The sequence below is a fragment of the Macaca mulatta genome, chromosome 20, assembly GCF_049350105.2.
Source record: "Macaca mulatta isolate MMU2019108-1 chromosome 20, T2T-MMU8v2.0, whole genome shotgun sequence".
Lineage (NCBI taxonomy): Eukaryota > Metazoa > Chordata > Mammalia > Primates > Cercopithecidae > Macaca > Macaca mulatta.
The window spans coordinates 22,552,574-22,578,162 of NC_133425.1; the positions used below are offsets into that span (position 1 = coordinate 22,552,574).

General features: G+C 43.0%; 1 protein-coding gene across 3 annotated transcripts in view; it reads right to left on the bottom strand.

Moving 5' to 3' along the window:
• Positions 1-13,920: 13,920 nt before the first annotated feature.
• Positions 13,921-25,589, bottom strand: part of USP31 (ubiquitin specific peptidase 31) — a 100,107-nt gene continuing 88,438 nt past the window's right edge. For all 3 annotated transcript variants that reach the window (XM_077986522.1, XM_015125793.3, XM_015125794.3), the window contains 2 exons: positions 24,224-24,376; positions 13,921-22,103 (listed from right to left, as the gene is read on the bottom strand). In XM_077986522.1, coding sequence (XP_077842648.1) covers positions 20,533-22,103; positions 24,224-24,376 — 1,724 coding nt within the window. In that variant the 3' untranslated portion in view covers positions 13,921-20,532. The remainder of the gene's footprint in view (positions 22,104-24,223; positions 24,377-25,589) is intronic.

Here is a 25,589-nt window from a genome sequence, read left to right on the forward strand (position 1 = left end):
ACTGACCTTAGTTGCAGAAAATTGAGATAAACATACTCCTCACTTTATGACATATTATTATCTTCAGTCTGTGAAAAGCCTCCTCCTCTTATTTCACTTATAGATGTATTTCGTTTTTCCCCTGCCGAGTGTTTTCATAACTTCTTCTCGACTGACTGCCTGGAAGGTCCTAATCCTAGCAGGACCCCCATTCTCTGCCTTTACAGCTTGAGTGCAGGTCTAGCCATCACTGTGGAATCCCCACTCCCCCTAGAGCCTCCATCTACTATTGGAAGCTCAGGACTTGTCCTGTTGGTCATTCTGCACTACTGATCCTTACTGATCGGACAGATGCTGTGGGGTTTAGAGAGGTTGGAGGTGAGGGAATCATTTTACCACTTTCTTGGCAAGTATTCAAGTATCTTCTCAAGGGAATGGGTTTCAGTGGGCCATTCCCTCCCCCACAATGAGCTTGCTACTGATGCCTTTTGTGGTTTTAGGCGTGGAAAGACTCCACTTCTATTTCTACTACTGGCTTAGAGCTTTTCCTTTTGTTTAAGCTAGGACACTTCAACGGGAGACTAAAAGAGAGGAAGAGTCAGGTGCATGGCTTGAAGTTATCATCTAGTCTGTAAAATCCTTTTTGCTAGCTTACTTCTTCACTATACCATCAGAGGGGAAAGCCTAAATCATAAAAATAAAAATGATACTAAAATTCCCTCCCCCCTCGTTAAGAGAAAGGCTGCTGATGGCTAATATTCCTCTCTTAGTTTTCTGATAGACCTGAGCAAAGTAGAAAAATACAAATGCTTCTCTGTGAATAATGTGGGTCTGTGGGTTATTCAATTTATATATTTCTCTTCATCTGACTGTAAGCTACATAAAGGCAAAGAACATGTCAGTTTTTGCTCCACACTATAACATACTGTAGCTGACGCCTAGTAGGTGTTCATGAAATATTTGTTGGATGAATGAGCAAATCACCTTCAGCAAAACCATGGGCAGCCAGGTGAAATCGACAATGAAATGTATGGCATCTGCTGGAACTGCAGTACCATGTTTTGTCCACAGGAACAGGGCATGGAGTCTGGCTACAAACTGTTTCCTAGAAGCACTGGGACAAAGGGGTCAAGGAATCATGTCCTTTTCCCCCTGCCCTGGCAGGCTTTGGACAACAAACCTAGAAGCTGAGCCCACTGGAAGCACACCTGCAGGAGACACAGGGGCCAAAGAAGTGTGTGAGGTGGCAATTGTGATCAATGCTGTAAACCAGGGTGCAGGAAACAAAAAGGCATTTGATAGTGCGGTTGGAGCGGGGGGAATTGACCTGGTTTTTGAGTCAGGGAAAGTTTTCTTGGGACTTGGGATTCAGATCCAATAGGTGACAAAGGGAGGGAAAAGCCTTTCTACTCTTTCCTTCTGGCGTTATTCTCTTCTCTCTCCTCTTTCTACTTTTCCCACCCTCTTCCTAGAATTCGGGAGGGTGACACAATTAGTTCCAAATGGAGTTGGGTATTGACCCAATAATATGATAAATTGAATAAAATAATCGGCTTTTTTTTTTTTTTTTTCCTCTCACATGCCCAGACAGAGGTAGTCCAGACCTGGGAGACTGCACTCACCTCCCCAACATGTGGCTTCCATTTCTGGGTCCTGGGCAGCTGATCCAGGCATTGCCATTTCCCCCCAACAGCACGAATGGGGAAAGAGAGGGAGAGAAAGGCGCCCAGCTTCTTTTTAAAGATGTGATCTGGAAGTTGGACATATTAAGTCCTCTCACATCTTCCTGGCCAGAATGTAGTTACATGACCATACCTATCCACAGCAAGGCTGGGAAATGTGGCCTCTAGCAGAGTAGAAAAGAAGGGATTATGGAGGAAAACCAGCAGTGTCTTCTGCAGTGGACAAGATCTTCAGCAAAACGTGTGTATATATATAATATATACATACACACACACACATATATGTTATATATAATCATACATAAAACATTTATTTATATATAAATTATATATTTTACATATAACTAGTTTAGTTATATATATTTATGTTTTTATATGTTATATTTTATATGTACATATATATAATTAAACCAAAGAAACAAATTTATCTCTCAATGCCTCTGATATGGTTTGGCTGTGTCCCCACCCAAATCTTACCTTGAATTGTAATAATCTCCACGTGTGAAGGGTGGGGTCAGATGGAGATAACTGAATCATGGGAGTGGTTTCCCCCATACTGTTCTTGTGATAGTAAATAAGTCTCATGAGATTTGATGGTTTTATAAATGGGAATTCCCCTGCACACGCTCTCTTGCCCGCCACCATGTAAGACATGCCTTTGCTCCTCCTTTACCTTCCACCATGATTGTGAGGCCTCCCCAGCCATGTGGAATTGTGAGTCCATTAAAACTCTTTTCTTTATAAATTACCCAGTCTCAGGTATGTCTTTATTAGCAGTGTGAGAACAGACTCATACAGCCTCTTAACACTTGCCTAAATGTCCGCAGGACTTCCTATTTCTCAGGCTACAGCAGGAAAGCTGATGCCCTATCCAGCCCCAAAGCACAGTGAATGCTCTCCCCAAGTTTTCTCAAACCCCTGCCATTTTGAACCACTTTTGCCATTCCTACCACAGTTTCATCCACGTCCCACGCAAAATCACATCACAGCCCTTATACCAAAGGTGCACACATCCCTCCTGTCAGGCCCACACACCTCCTGCAGATTCTCCTCACTCATTCATTACCTCTTCCCTTGTGTAACAGAAAAAAAATGTATTCCAGAATTAAATATTGCAATAATCAGAGTACCTTAAACCAGAGGTTCTCAACCCCCTCTGAACATCAGAACCACTTGGGGAACCATAAAAATATACTACTATTCAGACCTCATCTTAGAGTAGTCATATCAGAATCTCTAGGTAAGTGTTCTAGACTTCAGCAATTTTTAAAAACTCCTCAGGGATCCTAATGTGCAAGAGGGAAGATATCCAGTGCATTAACATTCAGAAATAATACTACATTTCCACAAAGGGCAGAAAAGGTTTGTTCCCTTCTACTGCCTAAGAAGAGGGTGCCTTGCCTGGCTTGGCTTGTAGGGAGGTGGTTCATCTCATAAACCTAACATCACTCTTATGGTGATCCTTGCTAGGGAAGGGAGGCAGGAGGTATCTCTTCTTCAACAGGTCAACAAGACAGAAGAGGATGTCAATTTTTCCCAAAGCCATCTGGCAAGTCAACAAGCTCCTAACTCACACTCCAAAACTCTAGCCACACGACGTTTTCTACATAGCCTAAGGCTAGGTCTCCGAGTCCCACAGCCCTTCCTCATCCACTCACCTTGGATGAAGATTAGGGAAATAATAACCACGAATTCAACTAATACCAAGCACCAAACATTTTTCTACACACTTTACACATATGAGGCTGAGGCACAAAGATGTGAAACAATTTGCCCAAGGTCACACAGTTGAGAAGTGGTGATGCTGGGATTTGAACCCAGGCAGTCTGGCTCCAGAATCCACAGTCTTTATCACTATACCCTTCCTGCTGCAGGAAGAAGGTGACTATTTCCACTGCTGTGACCATGTCAGAAAGAAGCCAGTATTGGATTCAGACTAAACCAAAATTTGTTGAGCATCTACATGTGCTGGGAAACTTCCAATCAATCTACCTCTCAAGAAGGTTCTTTTTTTGTTTTTTGAGATGGGAGTTTTGCTCTTGTTGCCCAGGCTGGAGTATAATGGCACGATCTCGGGTAGCTCACTGCAACCTCCACCTCCCGGGTTCAAGCGATTCTCCTGCCTCAGCCTCCCGAGTAGCTGGGACTACAGGCATGTGCCACCATGCCTGGCTAATTTTGTATTTTTAGCAGAGATGGGGTTTCACCATGTTGGCCAGGCTGGTCTTGAACTCCTGACCTCAGGTGATCCAACTGCCTCGGCCTCCTAAAGTGCTGGGATTACAGGCATGAGCCACTGCACCCGGCTGGCATCTCAAGAAGGTTCTGAAGCAACAGATGCTCAAGTCATCCCAGCCTCTTATCCACCTATCCCCCAGGTAATTCTACACATCAGCCTCTCTAGAACATCTCTGCCCTTGCCTACTTTCTGAGAATCCTTGGGGCTGGGAAGGCTGCCTTCTTTCTCCTCCTGTGTCCAAGATGGCTCAGCAAAGACTGGTCACCCAACTCTGACCACAGTGACTTCTGCCCTCACTGGGTCGGGAAGCCAAGCAAACTCCTGAAACATGGCCTGAGCTACTGCCCAGAAACAGGCTCTCCACCTTCAGCCTACAGGAAGGGTCTGGCTGCTCCATCAGCCCCAACACGCAGGCTCAAGAGAAGGCATTCAGGGAACATGAGAGTGGCTGTTAAGTAGAAAGGACCATGCATGTTACCCTTTTGTTATTCCCTTTCTGCACTGTCACTCTGACAAGCTCGGCTTGACACGGGGCATTAATTTTTCATGCCACCCTGCTGCAGACACACAGATTTGTTTGGAGTGATGATAAATGAAATGCAAATGTGGCTGGAAGCCCCGTGCTGAGATGCTGAAGCTACAGGTCACATCATGCTCCCACCTCATCCCCTGTCCCTGCGACACCTTCAGCTGCTGCTTTACATCTGCTCCCGTGGCTCCGCGAAGCAAAAGCGAATACAATATTCTCAGCTGGAAGCAGGAAAGTTGATGAAGAAAAATTCACTCCCCCAATACGGCTTCTGATCTCCTGTTTATCTTCATTTGAACCATCCTGGGTAGATATGTTTTCATTGCCAGCCACTTTCATTCTTTTTCTGGAAGCAGGCAGGGCATACATTATAAAATAAATAAATGATTAAGAAACATCTAATTATTGTGATTAGTTTCTTACTTGAAGGTACTTCCAAGCTGCTTCTTATTAAAGTCATTCATCAAGGAGCCACCGTGCCCTTTCCAGAGGCGCCACTCCCGGGACCAGTGCAGGACTTGCTGCCTCACGTAATGTGCACGCTGCTTAATAAACATGGAGAATATTGATGGCTGCAAATTCCTCCCTCAGCCTAAATTCAAGCATGATGGATTGATGTTTCCTAAACATGGCGAATATTTCTCCAGCCATTCATCAGCCCTACCACAAATACAGGTGTCAGCCCGAGCAGACGTCAGACTCTAACTGCCTCCTCCAGAGCATACGTAGAGAAAAGCCCGCATTTCCCACACAGGGACATCAATTTTTCATGCACTGCAGTCCCTTGACTTATTAAATATTTATAACAATGTCATTATTTACCAAACAAGCTACCAGGCTGCGTCTGAGGTCCCCGGTGCAAGAGTCCTGAGTGTACAGAGACCTCCCTTCAGCTCCCCTGTTCCTCCAGGGAAACCTTTTTAGTGGAGAGGGTTGGGTCTAGCAAGCAGGTTCCTTCTAAGGATTTTTCAAGGCTTTGGCACAGGCAGCTTCCAGGCCAGAGGTGCCATGAAGCTAAGGGGGTCCTTGAGCCAGGAACTCTTCCAGGGACCCACCTCTATCACTCAGGGTTGTCACACTGACCTCACCACTCCTCTGATCCACTCTCCAAGTCATTCTCCTCTCTGGATTCCACATTCAAGAGCCCTGATGCTTGCAGGGAATGGCAGATTAGAAGCCTCTAGGCAGATTAGAAGCCTCTGACAACCTCATTCACTCCACTGATCTACTGAGTGTTGGCAGGTGCAGGGCACTGCCTCGGGGACTGGGGGTGACACAATGGGGCAGAGCCAGTAGACTGTGTCCCCATCACTCATTCTCTAGTGTCTTCTGGGCCAAAGCCTGTCCTCCACCCCCAGCACTGGCTAGAAATGCCAGATAGTTTGCTTTCCTTGCAACTTGGTCATGAGCAGGTGATCTGAGAGAAGATTTTCAGGGAGCAGAGTTGGTTCTGGGGAATATTTTCCTTTCTGGACCTAGGTAGAGAAAGGTCCCATCTTCTTCAGCTGGATGTTGTCATGTTAACAGAATCATGGCAGCCACTGAAGGCCAAATGTGAGAACAAAAGGCCAACATGCTGAGAACAGCAGCAGGAAGGATAAGAGCCTGGGTCCTCGGTGACACTGCTGAAGGACAGAGCCAGCCCCTGCACCTGCCCTGCCTCTGGCCTCCTCATTAAGTGAGGCCTTTAAAATGTCTTTCTCTCACCATTAGAATCCCACAGTCATATAAATTGCTGCAGGCAAGGTCCACTGATGGATGCTAAAATTAGCAGGTCAATGTTTGGGGAGAAACAGGATATTTGTGTGGTCTAAAAATAGAATCTCTGTCAAGATATATATTAATGATGGGAAAAACAGTACCTTTACAGTGGGAAACCCACCTGAACCAAGTGATCAAGGTTAATATTATCAGTAATAAGACATATTGATGCCTTGCTGCCTCCTTTGAAGCATGGAGAAGGGCACATTGCTTTCATGATATTCTCCCCCCAAAATGCAAAACTTCAATCTAATCGTGAGAAAACATGAGACAAACCCCAAATTGAGGGACATCCTATATAAGTGGCTAGTGCTCTTCAAAAGTGTCAAGGTTGGCCAGGTACAGCAGTGGCTCATGCCTATAATCCCAGAACTTTGGGAGGCCGAGGTGAACAGATTGCTTGAGCCCAGGAGTTCAAGATCAGCCTGGGCAACATGTGGAGACCCCATCTCTACCTAAAAAAAAAAAAATTAGCTGGGTATGGTGGTGCACACCTATGGACCCAGCTAATTAAGGAGGCTGAATTTGAGCCTGGGAGGTCAAGACTCCAGTGAGCTATGACTGCACTACTGTACTCCAACCTGGGCAACAGAGCTAGACCCTGTCTCTAAATAAATAAATAAATAGTCAAGGTCATGAAAAACTGAGCTGTCACAGATTGCGGAAACTGAGGAGACAGGCTAATTAAATGCAATGTGGAATCTGGGATCAACTTCTAGAACAACAAAAAAAATTAGTGGAAAAACTAGTGAAATCCAGATAAAATCTGTAGTTAATAGTATTATACCAATGTTAATTTCTGACTTTGATAATTTTACTACAGTTGTATGAGCTATTGACATTAGGGGAAGTTGGCTGAAAGGTATATAGGAATTATCTCAACTATCTTTGCAACTCCTTCTATAAGTCTAAAATTATTTTTAAGTTGTAAAAAAACAACCCAAGGAGGCTCTCCTCAATTCTGTTACCAAAAAGTAGACATTGCATCACTTCCTGAATTTGCTGTAATAAAAGTCACTCAGGGATTACAAAGAAAATGACTATATCGATCTAGAAGAATTCCCCATCTAGTAATTGCATTACAAAATGCAACTGTATATGTTTATTATTAAGTTTTCCTATTTAATATAGTGTAGGGTATTGAAGGAATAAGTGGGAAAAAATAAAAGCTTTGAAATAAAACAGGCCTAGGTTAATATTCAAACCTACCAGTTATTTCCTGTGTGACTTTTAGACAGATTACTTACTCTGTTTGGGACTCAGTATGCAAAAGTATAAAATTAAAATAATAAAGCCTACATTGGTTGGAGATTCTGTTGCTTATAGCTGAAAGTATCCAAAATGACCCAAATATCAGAGAAAAGGCAGGTAAACAATTTTTCTCTCATAGTAACTACATTCCAGTTGGGGGAAGACAGATGATAAACCAATGAACTAATAAATACGAATTTCAGAGACTGAGAAATACTATCAAGATAAAAGAGGGTCCTGAGATAGAGAATGACTGTAGAGTGAAAGGGTAACTGTGGTTATAGTGGTCCAAGGAGGCCTTTCTAAGGGTCCATTTGAGATGAGAAAGAATTTGCTCTGTGACCATCCAGGAGAAGAGCATTTCTGGAAGAGGAAAACAGCCAAGGCCCTGTGTTCAAGACACTAAAAGGTGGGTTCTGTGCCCAAAGTGGAATAAAAGTGACATAAGATGGTGCTATATTCTGAATGTTGGTGTCTCGCTCAAATTCACACATCAAATTGTGTTAAGAGGTGAGCCCCTTAGGAGGTGTTAGGTCATGAGGGCAGAGCCCTCATGAGTGGGATAAGTGCCCTTACAGGGAAGGTTCGAGGGAGCTTGTTTGCCCCTTCCACCATATGAGGACACAGCTGGAAGGTGCCATCTATGAGGAACAGGCCCTCCCCAGACACTGAATCTGCTGGCGGCTTGATCTTGGACTTCCCAGCCTCCAGAACCATGAGCAATACATTTTTATTGTTTACATATTACCCAGTCTAAGGTGTTTTGTTACGGGGGCAGGAACAGACTAAAGATGGAATTGAAGAAGTAGACAAATTTAAGAGGCAGATACAGGAGCCCAGTCTAGGTAGGGATCATGTGACTTGGACTTGGTGTTATCAGTGGAGAGAAAGAGAAGTGAGGCAGATTGAGAACATAATTGTGGAAGTAGGACTGGACAGGGCTTGTGAATGGATTCAATGTAAGGAGGGAGTTGAGGGGAAAAGCAGAGTCAAGGATAGATCCTTAGTTTCTGGACTGAGCAGCTGGACTGGATGTTGATGTCATTTACCAACATAGGAAGGCTGGGGTCTGGGAAGAGAGCAGAGAGTCATGTTTTGGTGTGTATTTCCACACTGTTTTAATACCAACTTACCTCCACGTTTCTGTTCCTTCTGGAAGCTGGTCCCACCCAGCTAACGTCAATTATTATTATTATTATTATTAATTTCTGGACAGGTGAAGTAGAAGATAAACTCCACTTGAGAAAGGGATTTTTTTTCCTGTCTGGTGTACTGATGTACCCCAAGCCCAGACCAGTGCTTGGCATAGCAGGTGATCCACAAATAATTGTTGAATGATTAAATGAATGCTCATTCTTGTTTAAGATGACCTGAAAGCAGCAGAGTCTTAGAACAACCACAGCCCAACTTTGAGTCCACTCAGTCCCTAGCTGCCGACCAGGAAATAGGGTGAATTCTCTCTGGAGGCAAATATCACCAGCCAGAGCCTACACATTTTTTCCTACACACTGCCTAGCATTAATCAAAAAGCACACCAAGAAGTAGAACAAAAGAAAAAAAAAAGACAATAGAAAGAAGTTCACATGTGACTAGATACTAGTGTTATCAGATCCAAGCTTTAAAATAACTAATATGTTTAAGAAAATAGACAATCAAATGAAGAATTTAACCAGAGACCTAGAGTCTCTGAAGAGCTAATGCAAATTCTAGAATTGAAAACACTGTAACCAAAATTAAGAATACAATTAGGTGGATTTAATAGCAGATTAGACTTAGCTAAGATGGACAGAACTGGCAAATAAAAACAGATGTCCAGTTAAATTAGAATTTTAGATTAACAACAAATAATTTTTCATATAAGTATGCTCATTCAAAATTTTGGACATGCACTAAAAAATTATTCACAATTTATCTAAAATTCAACTTTAATGAGATGTCCTTTATTTAATCTGGCAAGACTAGACAGAGCTGAAAAGATTCATTCAGTAGAAACTATCCAGACTGAGGTATGGGGATCAAAAAGAATAGGAAATGCAAAAAACAGTGAAAGGAATATTTGAGACATGGTGGAAGTCTAAGATACATGAAATTGGAGTCTTAGGAGAGGGCAAAAAAAAAAAAAAAAAGGGTCAGAAGCAATATTTAAAGCAATAACACCTGAGAAGTTTCAAGTTTGATTTATGAAGTGAAGGATAAAAACAAAACAAAACACCATCCTAATAAAACTGATGGAAACCAATGAGAAGCATCTTGAAAGCAGTCAGAAAAACAACAACAACAACAACAACAACAAAACATATCTTCAAAGTAACAGCAATAAGACTGATAGCTGACTTATGAACATAAACAGTGAAAGGCAGAAGGCCATGGAGTGAAAATGAAAGAAAGTAATTTCCAACCTAGGATTCTGTTCCCAGTGAAAGCACCCTTCGAGAAGACCAAATAAAGGCATTTCCAATCAAATAAAACGGAGAGAATGCATCGCTGACACAGGCTTAACAAGAAATAAGGGAGTTCTTCAGGCTGAAGGAGAATGGTCTCAGACAGAAGCAATTAAACACTGGACTGAAGGAGTGATGAGCAATGGAAAGTAAATATGTCAGTAAATCTGAGTGAATATTGACTACTCAGCATTACTAATAAAGTTAGGGTAGATAAGCATAGAATTAGAATGCAAGACAAAAATAGCAAAAGGTGGAAATGGGTAAGTGGAATTGTGTCCTAAATAAAGGCCTTCAAGGGGTAAACAAATACAAATTTTTCCTAGAATCTTTTTTTTGGGGGGGCTGGCGGGGGCGGGGGACAGAGTCTCACTCTGTTACCCAGGCTGGAGTGCAGTAGCATGATCTCAGCTCACTGCAACCTCCGCCTCCTGGGTTCAAGCGATTCTCTTGCCTCAGCCTCCCAAGTAGCTGGGATTACAGGTGCCCGCCACCACACCCGGCTAATTTTTGTATTTTTAATAGAGCCAGGGTTTCACCATGTTGGTCAGGCTGGTCGTGAACTCCTGACCTCAGGTGATCCACCTGCCTCAGCCTCCCAAAGTGCTGGGATTATAGCAGTGAGCCACCGCGCCTGGCCTTTTTCTTAGAATCTTATAAATTAAAAATGCATGTTCAAATTACAAGGATAACCACAAAAGAAGAGTAAAAAAATCAACAAACTGAAGAGAAAAATTAGAATAAAAAAAATGCTTTGTTCTGTGGGTTAAGAAGAAAAATTTTAAAATTTAAATAAAAAATGCTTGATATATCTCAAAGAAAAGCTAGTAAGAAGAATAAATATAAAATAAGCAGGACAAATATCCAAGAAACAGTTAATATAGGCACTCCAGTTAAGCCTTGTGATGATCATGTAGACACCTTTATCCACATTTTACAGGTGTGAAGAATTTGAGCTGTAGAGTTGAGTAATCCGCCTAAGATTGTCTAGCTAGCAAGTCGTGGTACCAGGATTCGAACCCCACAGCCTGCTCCTGGACCCTGAGCACGGTGCCTTTCCAAGTGTCTCCCTGTTCTCCAGCCACCTAGCACTGCTTTTGGTCAGCCCTTTAGCACACTCTACCCAGACTCCCGCAACCAGCTCCAAACCAGCTCTCTCATGACACATCTTGTCATGGTGACCATGCGAAGGTGCAAACAGGATCTCTTCTCCCCTAAATTAAAATCTCTTCCTGGATTTTCATTTACTACAGGACAAATGGAGCAGTTCATAAGAGGTTCCTCTAGATGGGATCTCCTGCCCCCTTCATCCAACACTTCCTGCTTTCCTGCCCTACATTCCAGGAAGACTGGACTCAGGGTTTCCAGAGAGTGCAAGCAGCTTCCCCTGCCCACAAAGTGTGAGTTATGGCCCACTGCCCCCTCCTCCGACCCCAGGAGGGTCGGCCCCTCCTCCTCATCCTATTGTTATCTTTATAAAGGGCTTCATTCAGCCAGTGCTTTCTCTGTGCCAGGCACCGTGCTGAGGGCTTCATAGGCATCATTCCCATCTAACTCTCACCACTCTATGATGCAAGTACCAGTATCCTCCATCTTCTGGATAGACTCAGGCAGATTACTAATTCGGCTAGTATGTATTTACTAAGGAACTGCTATCAGCTTGGCACCCTCTTAGATGCTGAGACAAAGAGCAGTGTATAGAACAGGCAAACCTCCCTGCTCTATGTAAGCTCACCAATCAGCTCACATATGCCCTATGGTAGTTGTGTAAGTGATATGCAGAAAATAAAATAGGGAGGACAGAGAGTGTGTGAAGCAGGTTGCAGTGTTCTAAAAGGGTAGTAAGGGAAGGTCTCAATAAGGTGATATTTGAGTAAAGATGTGGAGATGAGGGAATGAGCCGGGCGAGCATCTCAGAGAAGAGCATTCTAGGGACAATGGCTTGCGGGAAGAGCAGGGAATAAGTGGCAAACTTGCTGAAACATTATCTATTGGCCAACCTGACCTCCTGACTGGCCAGTAAGCCCCTCCAAGTATGGTCACATCCCCGGCAGCTGGGCACACAGAAGACATTGCTAAATGAAGGAACCTGGACTCCGAATCTGAGTGAGACAGTAAAGGGTCACCTTTCTCACTGAAACTTTTGTGGACTTGGAACCCTGAGACTGGCACCATTCATCCTCAGTCCCCACTGCACAATCCCCACACACTGTCCACTCCACACTCTCAGAAAGGAAAGACATATTACACCCTTCTGTGTCTCTGGAACTGGATCTGCGCACTGTGGGCCTCTCTGGAGTCCTCCTAAACAAAGGGAAGGCGCGGGGGTGGTGTGCTGGATGAAAGATCCGAGACCCTACCAGGGGCAGGGAGGCCTGATTCCAACAAGGCACTGCAGTCTCACTTGCACCATCTTCTCACATTTCACAAGAAAAATGGAGCTGTTCGACATCCAAAGAGCAAGTCAAACTGATGTCAAATCCCTGAAAGCTCTAAGAAATGGGTGCAAGGCCACTGGGTTACATGACACAATGCAAAAATGTACCACCAAGGGAGAGGAGAGCCCTGTCCTCTGTGTATAGCAGGTGTTGGCAGGGGGTGAAAAACGTAGCTAAGACCAGACCAAATCTACCTTGTAGACCCACGAATACCCAACCCACCCAGAAAGGTGAAATCTACCAGAAGACCCTCGTGGAGAGGCCTGAGAAGGGAGCAGGGTCGCAGAGAGGAAACCTGAAGCATCCACCTAGGAGAACCCAGGAAGGAGTGAAGAGCAATGGAAAGTAAATGTATTAGTAAATCGAAGTGAATATTAACCGTTCAACATGTTAGATGATGTATACAAAATTAGAATATATGACAGCTGGGAAAGAGAAAGGGGATACTGGGGTGGGGGAGGACCTCAAGCTACATCTCTAGAATCACCCACGGGGCAGTTTAACACACAGGAACATGCAGCCCCAGGCAAGCGGTATAATCACACCTCTACTTTCTTCAGGAAGATTTACAGGGACCCAAAAAGTATTCAGAGAGACATTGACCATTCAAGTATTGGAAGATAATCTTCCAAATCCTAAGGAGACAGGCAAAATGATCCTTGAATATCTGCATAACTATTAAATCTACATATTTTATGACATGCGAACACTCTGTGGCATAATGAAGCCTCTTGAATAATCAGTGTACTACATGGTTAAACTCTCTAACAGAACCTAAGCGAAATCTTACCATTTCAAATTAGAGAGCTTTAGAAGTGCTGTACCTAGCACGGCATGTGGTTCACACTTGTCAGGAACATCAACCCCCCCAACCCCAACCCTAAACCATAATGTTGTGCTTTAGGAAAACAAGATCTGCCCTGATCTGTATTCGACACTTTCTGGGAACAAATGATGGCTGGTGGCACTCCCCTTAACAGAAACCTCTGCTCACTGACACCGTACTCCCCAACTCATACTGAATAAACATTTCCACACTCAGAGGCTAATAACCTGCAGGCTGGACTTTTAAAATGCATAATAGTAATCTTTAGTGCCCCCACGTGGCCATCGGTGATGTGACATCCTCAGTAGGGAGTTCGTCCTGAAGGGTGGGAAAGACAGCTGGAAAAATGTTGTATCAAAGATACTAAATATCCAAGGTATGAGACAGCCCAGGAAGAATGGTCCCTTTTATATTGCTATTTCTTCCCATCATATAAGTTTGGTAAAAGAGGGAAAAATAATGCGAAATGCTGAAAATCTGTTGGATTGAACTGGAGAGTTTTTGTCCAGTTCCATGGCCCAGGACAAACTGTCTCTGATCCGTCATGGAGGAAATGGGAATAACCATCCTTGATTGTGAAAATTATACAAGCATGGATGTGATTTTTTGTTTTAAACTTTTACATAGAAAACATACGTATACATCTTTCTGTAACTTGTGTCTTAAACACTGCAAATTTTAAGGCATTTGTAAAGACTGATGCAGTACAATTATTATTTTTAGTCAACATCAAAAAGATACCAGTTGGCATGGGGGAGAAAGGAGGAATGTGGCTTGAAGAGGACATCATGTAATAAATTTATTATATTTTGTTACATTTTCCACTTTTCTCTTAATTCCAACTGTATACTATATAATCAACCGCTGTTTCAGAAATAAAATGTTTCAAACATAAAAATATAAATTCTGCTTCTTAAAAGTGCACACACTTTGAATAATAAAACATACAAATAAATAACAGAAATCAGTGACACATCTCATGCACTTGTTCTAAAATAAATTTAAAATGTACGATACACTTTTCTTCCAGCCTCTAGGAAAGACATCCTGCCTTCCGTGTTACTGTACAACAAAAAACAACACAGAAATCACTATCCACGGTGCATGAATAATACCAAAGCACTTTGTGTACAGTGATATGACATGCAGCTTTTAAGACAACTATAGAAATTCCAGTGTAAAAACTGAAGAGTTCAATCAAGAAACGATTTGTGTCAATGGGGCTTGAATTCAATTTTAACCAGTGGTGAGAGGCACAGTTGGTGAGCAAACCTCTATGAAACACAAACACGTATCTGAAAGGCCTACAAAGAGAACTTCAGCTTTGGAAATACTGTAACTGCTTTTGCATTTGGTATGACACCACACCGTTTATAATAGCACCTAGGAAATTTCATATTGCATTTGAACGATTGCAACAGATACCGCTATTCTGGGTGGCCTTTCTAAAGAAACGTTTCCAACTTGCATGTTTACTTGTATCTTTATTCCTTAAAATGTTGAAACCACCAGGTAAACTGTGGTGGTGTTTTGTAGGCAGCATGAGGGTCGACAGAATAAAACCATCTGAGATTACTTTGAAGGTGTTGTAGTGCATTCAGCTCACCACAGATTAAAACTAAATTTTATTTGCCTCCACAGTTAACACAGAGTGCCGAATTCTGGGATGTGTATTATTGATGGTAAAAAAATAAAAATAAAAATAAATGAAGAAATAGCAACAAGGGTTTAAAAAAAAATAAGACTCCAAATAAAATGTTTCACATTCATTTTCAAACTGAAAAAAGCATTCCTGAAACTACATTCTGGATAAGAACTATCCTAGAGAACGAGCAAAAGTAGGAAATTCGGCGGCAGCCTGGGGTTTGCTACTGTAATTCCTACAAAAAGGCAATCATTCTATCAAAAGCAGGGACAGGTTTTCCAAGGCTAGGAAAGTTGTTTCTTATTTTCTTCTTCGACAATTTCTAGCTCGGAGTGACTTCCCTATTCCTCCATGGGGAAAAGGCCCTGGGAGACACTCAGCCTGCTCCGGCAACTAAGACCACCAATTCCCAGCAGACTGGCGAGTGCTAGGCCATTCACAACATGCTCCAAGCTCCCAAACTGGGCCTTGAATCAGAAAGGCCCTATTTCAAATGGGAGTTTGGTATCAGTATCTCTCAATTCTTTTTATTCTTATTTTTTTGCCTCTCCTATGCAACTGAGGAATCGGAATCACTCCTGAGTAATTCAAATGGCAGTGATTCTTGCCATAATTCTCAGGAAAGGGATAACATATCATAGTGGTTCTCAATCTGACTGCAAATTAGAAAAACCCAGAAGCTTTTAAAATACATGCTAATTCCTGGAGCCCACCCCTACATGAATTAGATCAAAAGCTAGGGACTGGGACCCAGGCACTGTATTTTTAATAGTTCCCCAGTTGATTCTAGTCAATGTGGGTCTTCACTATCTCAGACAAGTCATTCAGAAGAGGCTTAAAACAATCTTGAGAATACATGTGTGAGATTCAAAATACCTCTTAAGTCTGCTGTGCACCCCTTCTCCCCAAAATTGAGAAACACTAGATTTAAATAAATGTAAGATGGATCTAGAACTGAATCCACTGCACAACACTACCAGAAATTCCATGGGCTTAGTCTAATTGTGATCAGTGGCTGGGAAGCCCCAAAGCTTTTCAAAATAGCTCTAAGTCTCTACAAAAGCATCTTTAAATTCTTAACACTATTAGAAGCCACATTCTTTCCTTGTGACCACAATAGAATCCTTGAAGATATAAAAAATTAAAATCTATAGAAAATGGCAGGTTATTTTTAGAACAAAATACTTTAAGAAAGTCTTCAGGCTAAATACAGTATGTACACCAACGATGTGTGTTCAACATATCCAATTCCACTTCTGCTTAAAAAACACTTTACAATCTCACCAATGATCAGAAAAACAGTAAAGGGAAATATATGCAGAGCAAAACAAGAAGTCACATTCATGCTCTTCCACACAATGACGAGTAACCCATATTTTGAAAATCACAAATTTAAAAATAGAGCTCCATAATCTAAGTGTTGCCTTTTTTTTTTTTTAAGACTTAACATTTCGTGTCTATGTTTTATTGGTTGCTTGCATAGGTAGTAACAGCATGCTTTCTGAGTTATATGGAGGCCATGCACAATTGTTTTTATTACTTGTGGAAAAAAATGATCACACTCAAAATGCGCCTGCAAAATACTTTGAAAGTTGATCAAAAGGCAGTGTGAGACAGTGTTCATTTAAATAAAAGCACTGGATTTCTCCCCAAAACATGTAGTAGAGTTTAACAATAATGTACCTTTTATGAAATGAAAGTTAAAGACAGCCTGCACAGTAACTACTTTTTGTGTTTATGATAGGCACTGGTTTGTCAGCAAAGTTTGCCTTTCTCAACTACAAATAATACAAAGTTCCACGCACCTCCAGAATACGTGTTTTATTGAAACTGTGCTTATGATTTGCATACTATTTCAAAAATCCAACCCAGAAACACTAGTTACTTTGTATCCAATAATTATAATAACCTACATAGGAAACAAATCACTTCAGCTGTTCAGCAATTTGTCCGAATGAAATGTAACGTCTGATGCTCCTCTATGTGAAATAAAGCAAGTTTATTTCAAATAAATGAACTTTGTTCGCAGCTCTTCTCTACTCCATTTTCCCTAAAGGCTGCCACTCTTGGTCCCTTTACATACTGTTGCTATTTTTCTCATGATAGTTATTTTAGAGGAATGACAATGTTACCCTCAAATCCCATATCCATCTCATACAAACATAGATGACCCAATGTTAACGTAAAGTGACTGTGTAATGGATTTTCAACCCCTAAATAGTAGAGACAGCTCAGTCTGAAAAAGTGGATGGAAGAGTAAAATGTCTCCAAAGATGAAGGGCACTTTTGGTTTCCAGACGGAACAGACTTGCTCAAGAGAACCACAAGCCTTAGCCGATTTGACCGGAATCCACGTGATCTCTTTTTCCAGGAGAACTGTCACTCCATTTAGGACACCATCACATCCCCTGCTTGATGGGCTGTGCTCCCAGGGCTCCTCAGCTACAGCAAATCCCTGAAGCTTTCAGTTTTGCCTCTGTGCTCAAAGCAGGCCCTCCATAAATGTTTGCAGAATGAATGATGAAAACAAGATTGCAAAAGGGTGTCAGGCAGCCTCAAAGATAATTACAATATTTTAGCACACCACAAATACTCCCACATCCGTTTCCACTGGTCCAGCATATTATTACTTACTTTCAGTTCAGCTGCTTTCAGGATGAGAAAATACAAAATGGATGGGAAATGGTCTAAGACGACTGGAGCCTAATGGTTTGAGTTTCCACATTATCTAAGGGATTACCAAGACAAGGTGTAGGGCTGTCTTAAGGAATGATATGGCCTCAGTGCAATGGATGTTTACAAGAAATCAAGAATAAAACTTTTTTAAAAAAGCAAACATACATTACAGATACAACGTTACTGCTGGTGATTATTTTGTGCCTACTAGGAAATGACCGCTCTAATCAGGCCCATCTAGTTGTCAACCAGAAACCCAGGCCTATCATCCTTAGCAGATAATTCTTAACCCCAAAGCAAATACATGTTCATTGTGCTAAATACCACTGGGAAAATTTTAAAAACAAAAACAAAAACAAAAAAACCACCAAGTCTCCAACCCTACCAATGATCTAAATTGAATCAAGTAACTATTTTCCCACAAGATACTTCTCACCTCAAGGAGCACCTCCAAACTTTTGGGTCAAATAACCTTTTCTGTGGCCTAAAGTTGTACCTAGCAGTTGGAGATAATGAAATTTTCACTGTTTATCAACCACGGAAATAAAATAGCTTCAAGATGTCTAGACATTGCCATGATACTTCCTGATTTTTTCTATTAAACCTGAAACAAGGACTAAACTCCACAGACATATAGTTTATAGACACTGAAATTTTATTCTAGATCCCATGGGAAACCAAAGGGATTTGTAGAAACTTTTTTCCTTTTTTTAAGTCACTAGACATTGTGGAAAATCCATTCCTAGGTAACTCAAGAATAAATAAAAATATTTACCACTGTGAACATTAAACTAGTTTCTATTAATGTTTAATTGACTACAGCAAAAAAGAAGTGTTATTAAAAACCTTTGTCTAATCAAACTATAATTGTTTCAGAGATTCAGATAGGAGACTTCAAATGAAATCTACCTATTAAACAAATATAAGAGATTTGAGTTAGACATTCAATTCCTGATATGGATGATCTCATATTTGGTGCATCTTTTTCAGGTGATAAAAGCGATACAGAAAAACGAGAGGGGTGGCTAAACACTGATGGGGCTGTGATGTGCTGGGCTGAAAGCAATGATAGCATCGAAGGCAGCCAGTTGCCGCAGTTGTACTGAGCAGAAGAGAGTGGTGCTGCTTTGAGAACCCACCAAAATCTGAACAGTAAAACGAGGACAGCGAGTGAAGAGGCGAGTACAGGGCTGTGTGCAATGGACAACAGGCTCACGGTCAATGAATCATGTGGAGCACTGTGGTAACTTTCACGAGGCTGAATATCTAAATCTTAAATACTGCCAAGGGTCTAAAATTCCAGCTACCCTCAACATAAGTGGCCTCCAGACTTGCAAGTTACCAGCTAATGCTCAAATTAGCAGCAAAGTAAAGTAAAGTAACCTACTAAAAACTTTTCAAACCCAAGAGATATTCCTGGGGCGGGGTGGGGGCGGGGGGGAAGGCAGTGCAGAATTCATAGCTATGCATGCATATGTCTTGTAGTTACTTCACACACAGCAATACTGAAAAGGGAGGTTATACATGGATCTGTGCACCAAGGGTTCAAGAATAACTTGAAGAGTCTGACGAAAAACGCTAATACTTAAAAGCACATAAAGTTAGCATGCTGTATTTAGCGGCAAAGTGACAAATGCTATGCAGAGAGAATCAAGACCCTCACTCTTGACATTTAAAAAAAAAAAAGAAAAGCTAAAAATTAAGCAGGAAAGTATCGCCAGAAGACCTCGAAAAAGCTCGCAAAACTACATATTTTGCTTTTCTGTGAGCTTTTTGTGAGGTTCTCCTTTTTCTTAGTAAGAAATGCAATTTGCACTGACACGGCCAGATGGAACACACTCCAAAGCCTGCTTGTGAGTTCTGGGCATGAGATGAAATCTTAAGAACAAAGAAGAAATAATAAATGAGTTACTGAAAAGCGGCCCTAACAGAGACTGACAGACAGGATCCGAAGTGCATATGTAATACTTGATCACACATCGCTTCAACAAACCACCATTGGCTTTTGGCAGAAGGCAACTTCTTTCCTCTCCAAGCTACAAGATGGGGGAACATGAGCCCGCAGACACAGGGCATCGTGGAGCTTCCCACCTCTAACGGAAAAAAGCAACACCTGACAAGGAACATGATGTCCAGTCTTTCACCCAGTTTAGAATCCAGAAGTTTTTTCCAGGAATCTGTCAAAGGTGTTAACTGCTCTACTACAGTGCAAAATTCCAACGGCCTTAGCTAGTAATTTTAGAAGGAAAAAAAATGAAACAAGTGACTAGCTTTCTGGCTATGTGATCTGCCACCTCTTAGGACCTATCCCAAGACAGGTTTTGGGGCACACGTCACTGCAGATATGAAGGTGGTGAAAGGCTTCATTTCTACCTCAAAAACGTCTATCTGTGGCAGTAGGAGAAATGACACAGTCACCCACATGGCACCTTCCTCTTTAATCCATTTACTGGTGTGCATCCATCCTAGACTAGCTGAGTATATACCTGAGAAACATTAGTGTTAAAATATTGCCCTTTACAAAGACTGGTAGATGGGGCGAAAGTGCAGAAAGCAACAGTTTTTCCCTCGATTTGTTTCGTTGTTAGAGTCACAGTTTTTAGAGCTCCTGGTGCCACCCACAATCCACAGCAAGGACAAGTCCTGCTCAGAAGAAACACAAGTCAGCTCCTTCCTCCTTCCACGCACTAATGGTAGCTTTACTGGTTCCCAGGTTTCAAAACCCTCATATCCAAAGAAAGTCATTAGAGTTCTCTAGAAAGAAATATGTACAATTGCTAAAGGGACCGTCCTGGGTATCATCTACAATTATTCCAGTTAGCTTGGTGTCAATGTTTTGCCTATGGCTGTTATTTGGTTCAATGGCAGAATAAGGCGACGCTTTGAACAATTCGCAATTGAATTACACACACACACACACACACACATACACTCACACACACACATAGAGTCGGGCATGTGACTCAAAAAAATACAAAACAAAAGCACACGGGACTTTGGTGGGAGGGGAGAGGTTCTAAATAAATAAACATCTTTACAGATAAAACACTTTGATTGCAGAAATATCACTGAGGTTTTTGAGAAGGCCGTGCAGAGGTTTGCATGCTAGAAGATAACTTTTTTGAGGATTTCTCTGCAGACTGCCTGCTACCAGGAGACGAGGGAACTCCAGAGTCCAGTTGGGAAGACTTGGATTTGCGAGCAGACAGCAGGGAATGTTTGGCAGAAGCAGGGTCCTTGGAGACAAGCTGCTCTTTTCCCGTTGCATTTGCATTTGGCTGCTGGGAAGCTGGAGGCTGGTGGCCTTTCTCCCCCTTGTCGTCCCCGGTGTTCTTACAGACGGACTTAACAGAGCTCCCACCAGCCTTTTTAGAGAGCAAGGCTGTCTTGCCAAGATCTGTCGAGCGCCGTGTTTCCTTCTGTCTCAAGGCTGACTTGAAGAAGGACAGCCCCTTGTCCTCAGACTTGCTGTCCCTCTTCAAACCAGACTTGATGCTTGCACTGGGGGAGCGCAGGCTGGCCATGGAGGAGCTCCGCACGTGCTTCCCGGCCCCCCTGCCCTCTCCTGCTCGGGCCTGGCTCACCCGAGGGGAGTTGGGTTTGGAGGCAGAGGTGGCGCTGGCTCTGTCGGAACCCAAGCTTTGTCTGGAGCCCTCTCTACTCAAGCTCCGGTCTGAAGTCCTGCTCTTCCCAGGTGGGAAGGGGCTCCTTGTGGCAGGGCCCGAGGCCTTTTTGGCAGACGTGGAGGAAGCAGTGTAGGTGAGGGCCGAGGCTGACTTCTGCTTCTGTGGCGAAGGAGACGACACGGAGTCCTGAGATTTCGGGGATGACTCCTTTCTGGGTTGGGCAGGGGCAGGGGATGAATGCCGTCCACTGCCCCTGGAAGAAGAATCTGCTTTGCTGCGGGAGCGGGAGGGTTTTAGAGAGACTTTTACAGGAAGAGGAGAAGAAGGGGATGTACTTGAAAGGGATGACTCCTGGCTTGCCAAGGCCGGTCTCCCCTTCCGCAAGCTTTTCTCTGGCTCAGAAGTGCCTTTGGAACTGGGGGATTTCTTGGTTGTGCTCTCTGGTTTCTTCGTGAGTGAGCCTGGGTGGCTGGGGGGTTTCACCTCTTTGACTGGAGAGTTGTCTACAGAGTCGCTCTGATCCACATAGGCAATCTGATTATTATTATCAAATGGATCAGAGACCGGGGGCAGGCGGTCCCCTTGTGCTGAATGTTTGCTCTGTGTATCTATGACACTGGAGTTCAATCTGCGGGTGTCCGATTCGTCTTTGAACACACCTTCCATGACAGCCAGAGGGGCCCGGCCCACAGCCTTGTGCTCACGGCGACTATGACTGTCGCTTGGTTCCTGGTAACTGTTAGAAAGGTTCCGCAAGCTACCAAAGCAAGAGATGGAGACCTTGTCATCTGCTGCCTCCCCAATCTTCTCCAAGGTGGAGGCAGAGCTGTGAATTGGCGAGTCCCCTGAAAATCGGGATGGAGAATTGGAGCGCATCTGCAGCTTAGCAGACAGGGACCATGAAGGTCTCATGCAATTTTCATTGACGGCCAAGGGGCTGGTGACAGAAGATCTAGATGACAAACTCTGACGCTGGACACTTCTCACAAATGGTCGAGTTGAAAAGCCTCCTGAACACAGCAAAGAGAATACTGTTAAGCTAAGCCAATGAAGATGTTCTAGCAACACTGTAAGACACTGAAGGTGAAATGAAGGTAAGCCTCATGGGATGAAAGGAGCATGACCTTCAGAGCCAGCCCATCTGGGATCAGGGAGTCCCAGTGTGGCTTTGACTTCTCTGAGCCCAGTTTCCTTATGTATAAAATAGGGACATTCTAACTCAGGATCATTCTAACACAGCAAACTTCTATTCGCCTCCTTGCCCTACATCAGGGCTTGCCATACCTTTTCCTGTGAAGGCCTAGACAGCAGATGTTAGGCTTTACAGGCCAAACATTTAACTCCGCCACTGCCACATGAAAGCAGCGACAGGTGACACAAAAGCAAATGTGTCAGACTGTGTTCCAAAAATCTTTACAAAGAAAGGCAGTAGGCTGTATTTGGCCTGTGGGGCTAGAGTTTGCTGACCTCTGGTCTAACTCACAGGGCAACTGTGAGAATTAAATACAATCTTAGAAGTCCTGTGCCCAACAGAGCACCTGGCACTCCATACATGCTGTGAGCTACTGACCCAACTTCATTACCTTCCTGAAGGTGACCTGGGGCTCACAGAAATGAAGTCCTTGACCAAGATTACACAACTCATTAAAGGAAGTGCTAATACCAGAACCCAGAACCCCTTGACCCCCCAACCCACCGCCGGCACCACTCAATTCCACATGTAAGCTGGCCTGTAACTGTTGACTACAGATGTGTATCAACGGAAAGAACTAAAAAGACTTGGATATCATATACTCCTATTTCCAGTGACTTAAAACTTCCAAAAAAATATTCATAATCAGAACCACATATTCCTATTTGGTGTGGCTCAAAACTTCCTAAGAAAATATTCTAAATTAAATTTTATATACAATGATACTACAGTTGTGATATTTACAAAATTCTGTCTTTATAGAGCCTAAGAAATAGGCTCTATTCTGTGGGCACCACCCAGCACCATTACACAATGATGATGCTTAAAAGGATATTGATTTCACCAACTGCACTGCTTAAAAATAGATCGAGGCAAACCTTATTGAGGCTTATTGTTAAAATGACAGTGAATTCTAAGTTTAAAGGCAGTAATGAAAATAACCTCTGCCTAAACAAGCAAAGGTTCACTAGTCCGTTTTCCATGATATGTGAGGAGCCGGAAGGAGTTTAGGAATTGCCGTCCAGTATTTTTATTTTACAAATAAAGAGGAAGAGGCAACAAGCCAGAGCTAGAGCTATGGTGCAGCTCTCTTCGCCTGGCATTCTTCCTCCAGACTCCTGCAATTTTAACTCAATTTCATTTTCTCAGAATTATCCATCACCACTAGAAGCAGATTACAGTGATCGAAATGCTGGCTGCAGACTGAGACTTGTTGGCAGATTGAGTCACCGTGCTCATTATAGAAGCTGCACTCACTCCTCCTTCCAGTTCCCAGTACTGTGGCTGCCCAGTCCTTCCCACACCACCTGCGTCCCTGTCGGAATTAAGGTCTACCCTGCCATTACTCAAGCAGAAAGTGAAAGTTTAAAAAGAAAAAAAAAAAAAGTTCAATTTTTATCAGACTTTTTACTATCTCTATGCAAAGGCAACAACAGCTTTTGTTTTAGATGCTTCTGTACTAAAAAGAACATTCCACAGCTTCCTCCCCGGGGAGCAGCATGGTGGAAAGGTGAGGCACTCCTGGGGCCAAGACAGCAAGGGACCTCCGTGCCAAGCCTGGAGCCGACTCCCCACCAGGTGGCCTGGGCAAAGCAAAACGTCTCTGAGCCTCTTCCCGCTATTCTGCTTTTTAAAACACTTTGAAAAAAAAAAGAGTATACATTGGTATATAAAGCTCCAGCCTCCACAAGAGATCTTGAAAGTGGAAAATAATGAAGTGGAAGGAGAAAGTACTAGGACACAGGAAAAGCAAATGACTGTGTTAATACAAAATGCTTCTTAGGATCATAACCCACAGCTACACAGCTCCACTCCCTGTAGCTTCCTTTGCGTTCTCCTACCACCTCCTTGGGACTTAGCTCCTAGGAAAAACATGAGGGACTCTGCTGTGTCTATGAGTTACCATTCTGGAAATCTGTCACCAAAACCCACACCCACCATCATCTTCACTCCTTTCTCCAGTCATCTCCACGGACTCAGAGAGCGAGGCCAAGGAGGTGCGTCTGGAGGAAGCTGCAGAGGTCACGCTGGCTGGCTTGCTGCCCGGGAGCCGGCTCACCCAGTGTTCGCACAGGGAAGAACTCGTGGAGCCTGCAGAGAAGAAAACAGGCATGGAGGTCAGGTTGGGGTCCCTCGGCCAGCCTGAGCCACACACACCCTCATGAAGGTGCTACGAGCTGAGCTGGGTGGGTGCTGATGTCCTCACCCCGAAGTCAGCATCAATTCCCAGACCCTGTGTCATGTCGTGCCTGCCTGAATATCCCCAGTTAAGAAGAAAAGATGGAAGGCAGACTTCCGGACACATGAAATTTGTAGTAATAAAACGCAAGGATAGGGATGAATACTTTATAATGTAAGTCTGAGTCTTAAGAATTGGCAAGAGAATGGAAGAGACAAGCATTCATACATTCACTCTACAAATATTTATTAAGCATCCACATGCCAGGCACTGTTCTAAGCAATTGCAGTAATATTTTTTACACAAAGAAAAGAGACTAAGCGGCAGTGTACTCTTTTTCTCTCAGCCTCATTGTTTTATGGAAATTTGTAACCATTTCATAATATTAATAATATCCACACACATAGCTATATGTCAATCTGCGCTGTCTGTTCCAGGGATGCCCTTAAATATTTATTAGGGCAAGAGAAATTGCTCTTGAAATGGAGTACATGAAGCAGCATGACTGTCTCAAGTAGACCTCAAGAAGGTGTCATTTCTGAGCACATCTGAGACTGGTGAAAGAGCACTGGAGTTACCGCTCTGTTAAGTGAGTGAGTGGCTGTACACTGGGTGGGCTTGGCCCCCAGCAGTGGGTCACTCTGCTTGGGAGATGCCTTGTTTTCGATGCTTTGAACTCACCCCCTGCAACCTTCAAGAGAAGCAAGGATTCATAGCCCCTAACCTGACTGCACATTCCACATTCCAATCCTCTGTCATGCTCTCTTGAAGTCAAACTCTGCATTCAGGAACGTGTGTCCCACTTGCTTGGATTATGTGTGGCTACATTCATATTGTGTGTGGGTACTGGTCCCTGTGTTTATTAAACACAACAGGCTGGATGTCATCCAGCTAACCCCAAACTATCTAATATTATCACAGCCATCAATCCTTCTCCTAACAGAATAGGCCAATCTTCTCACTGGAAAAGTGGACTATTTGTAATGGTCCTTTACCCTTTACAAAATGTTTTAACACACATTTGCCTAACTGGATGCTACCATGAGGTAGGCATTATTATTACACCTGTATTACAGATGACTGCTATGTGGCCCCGATGGGACAGGCTCCAGATAACCCCAGGAC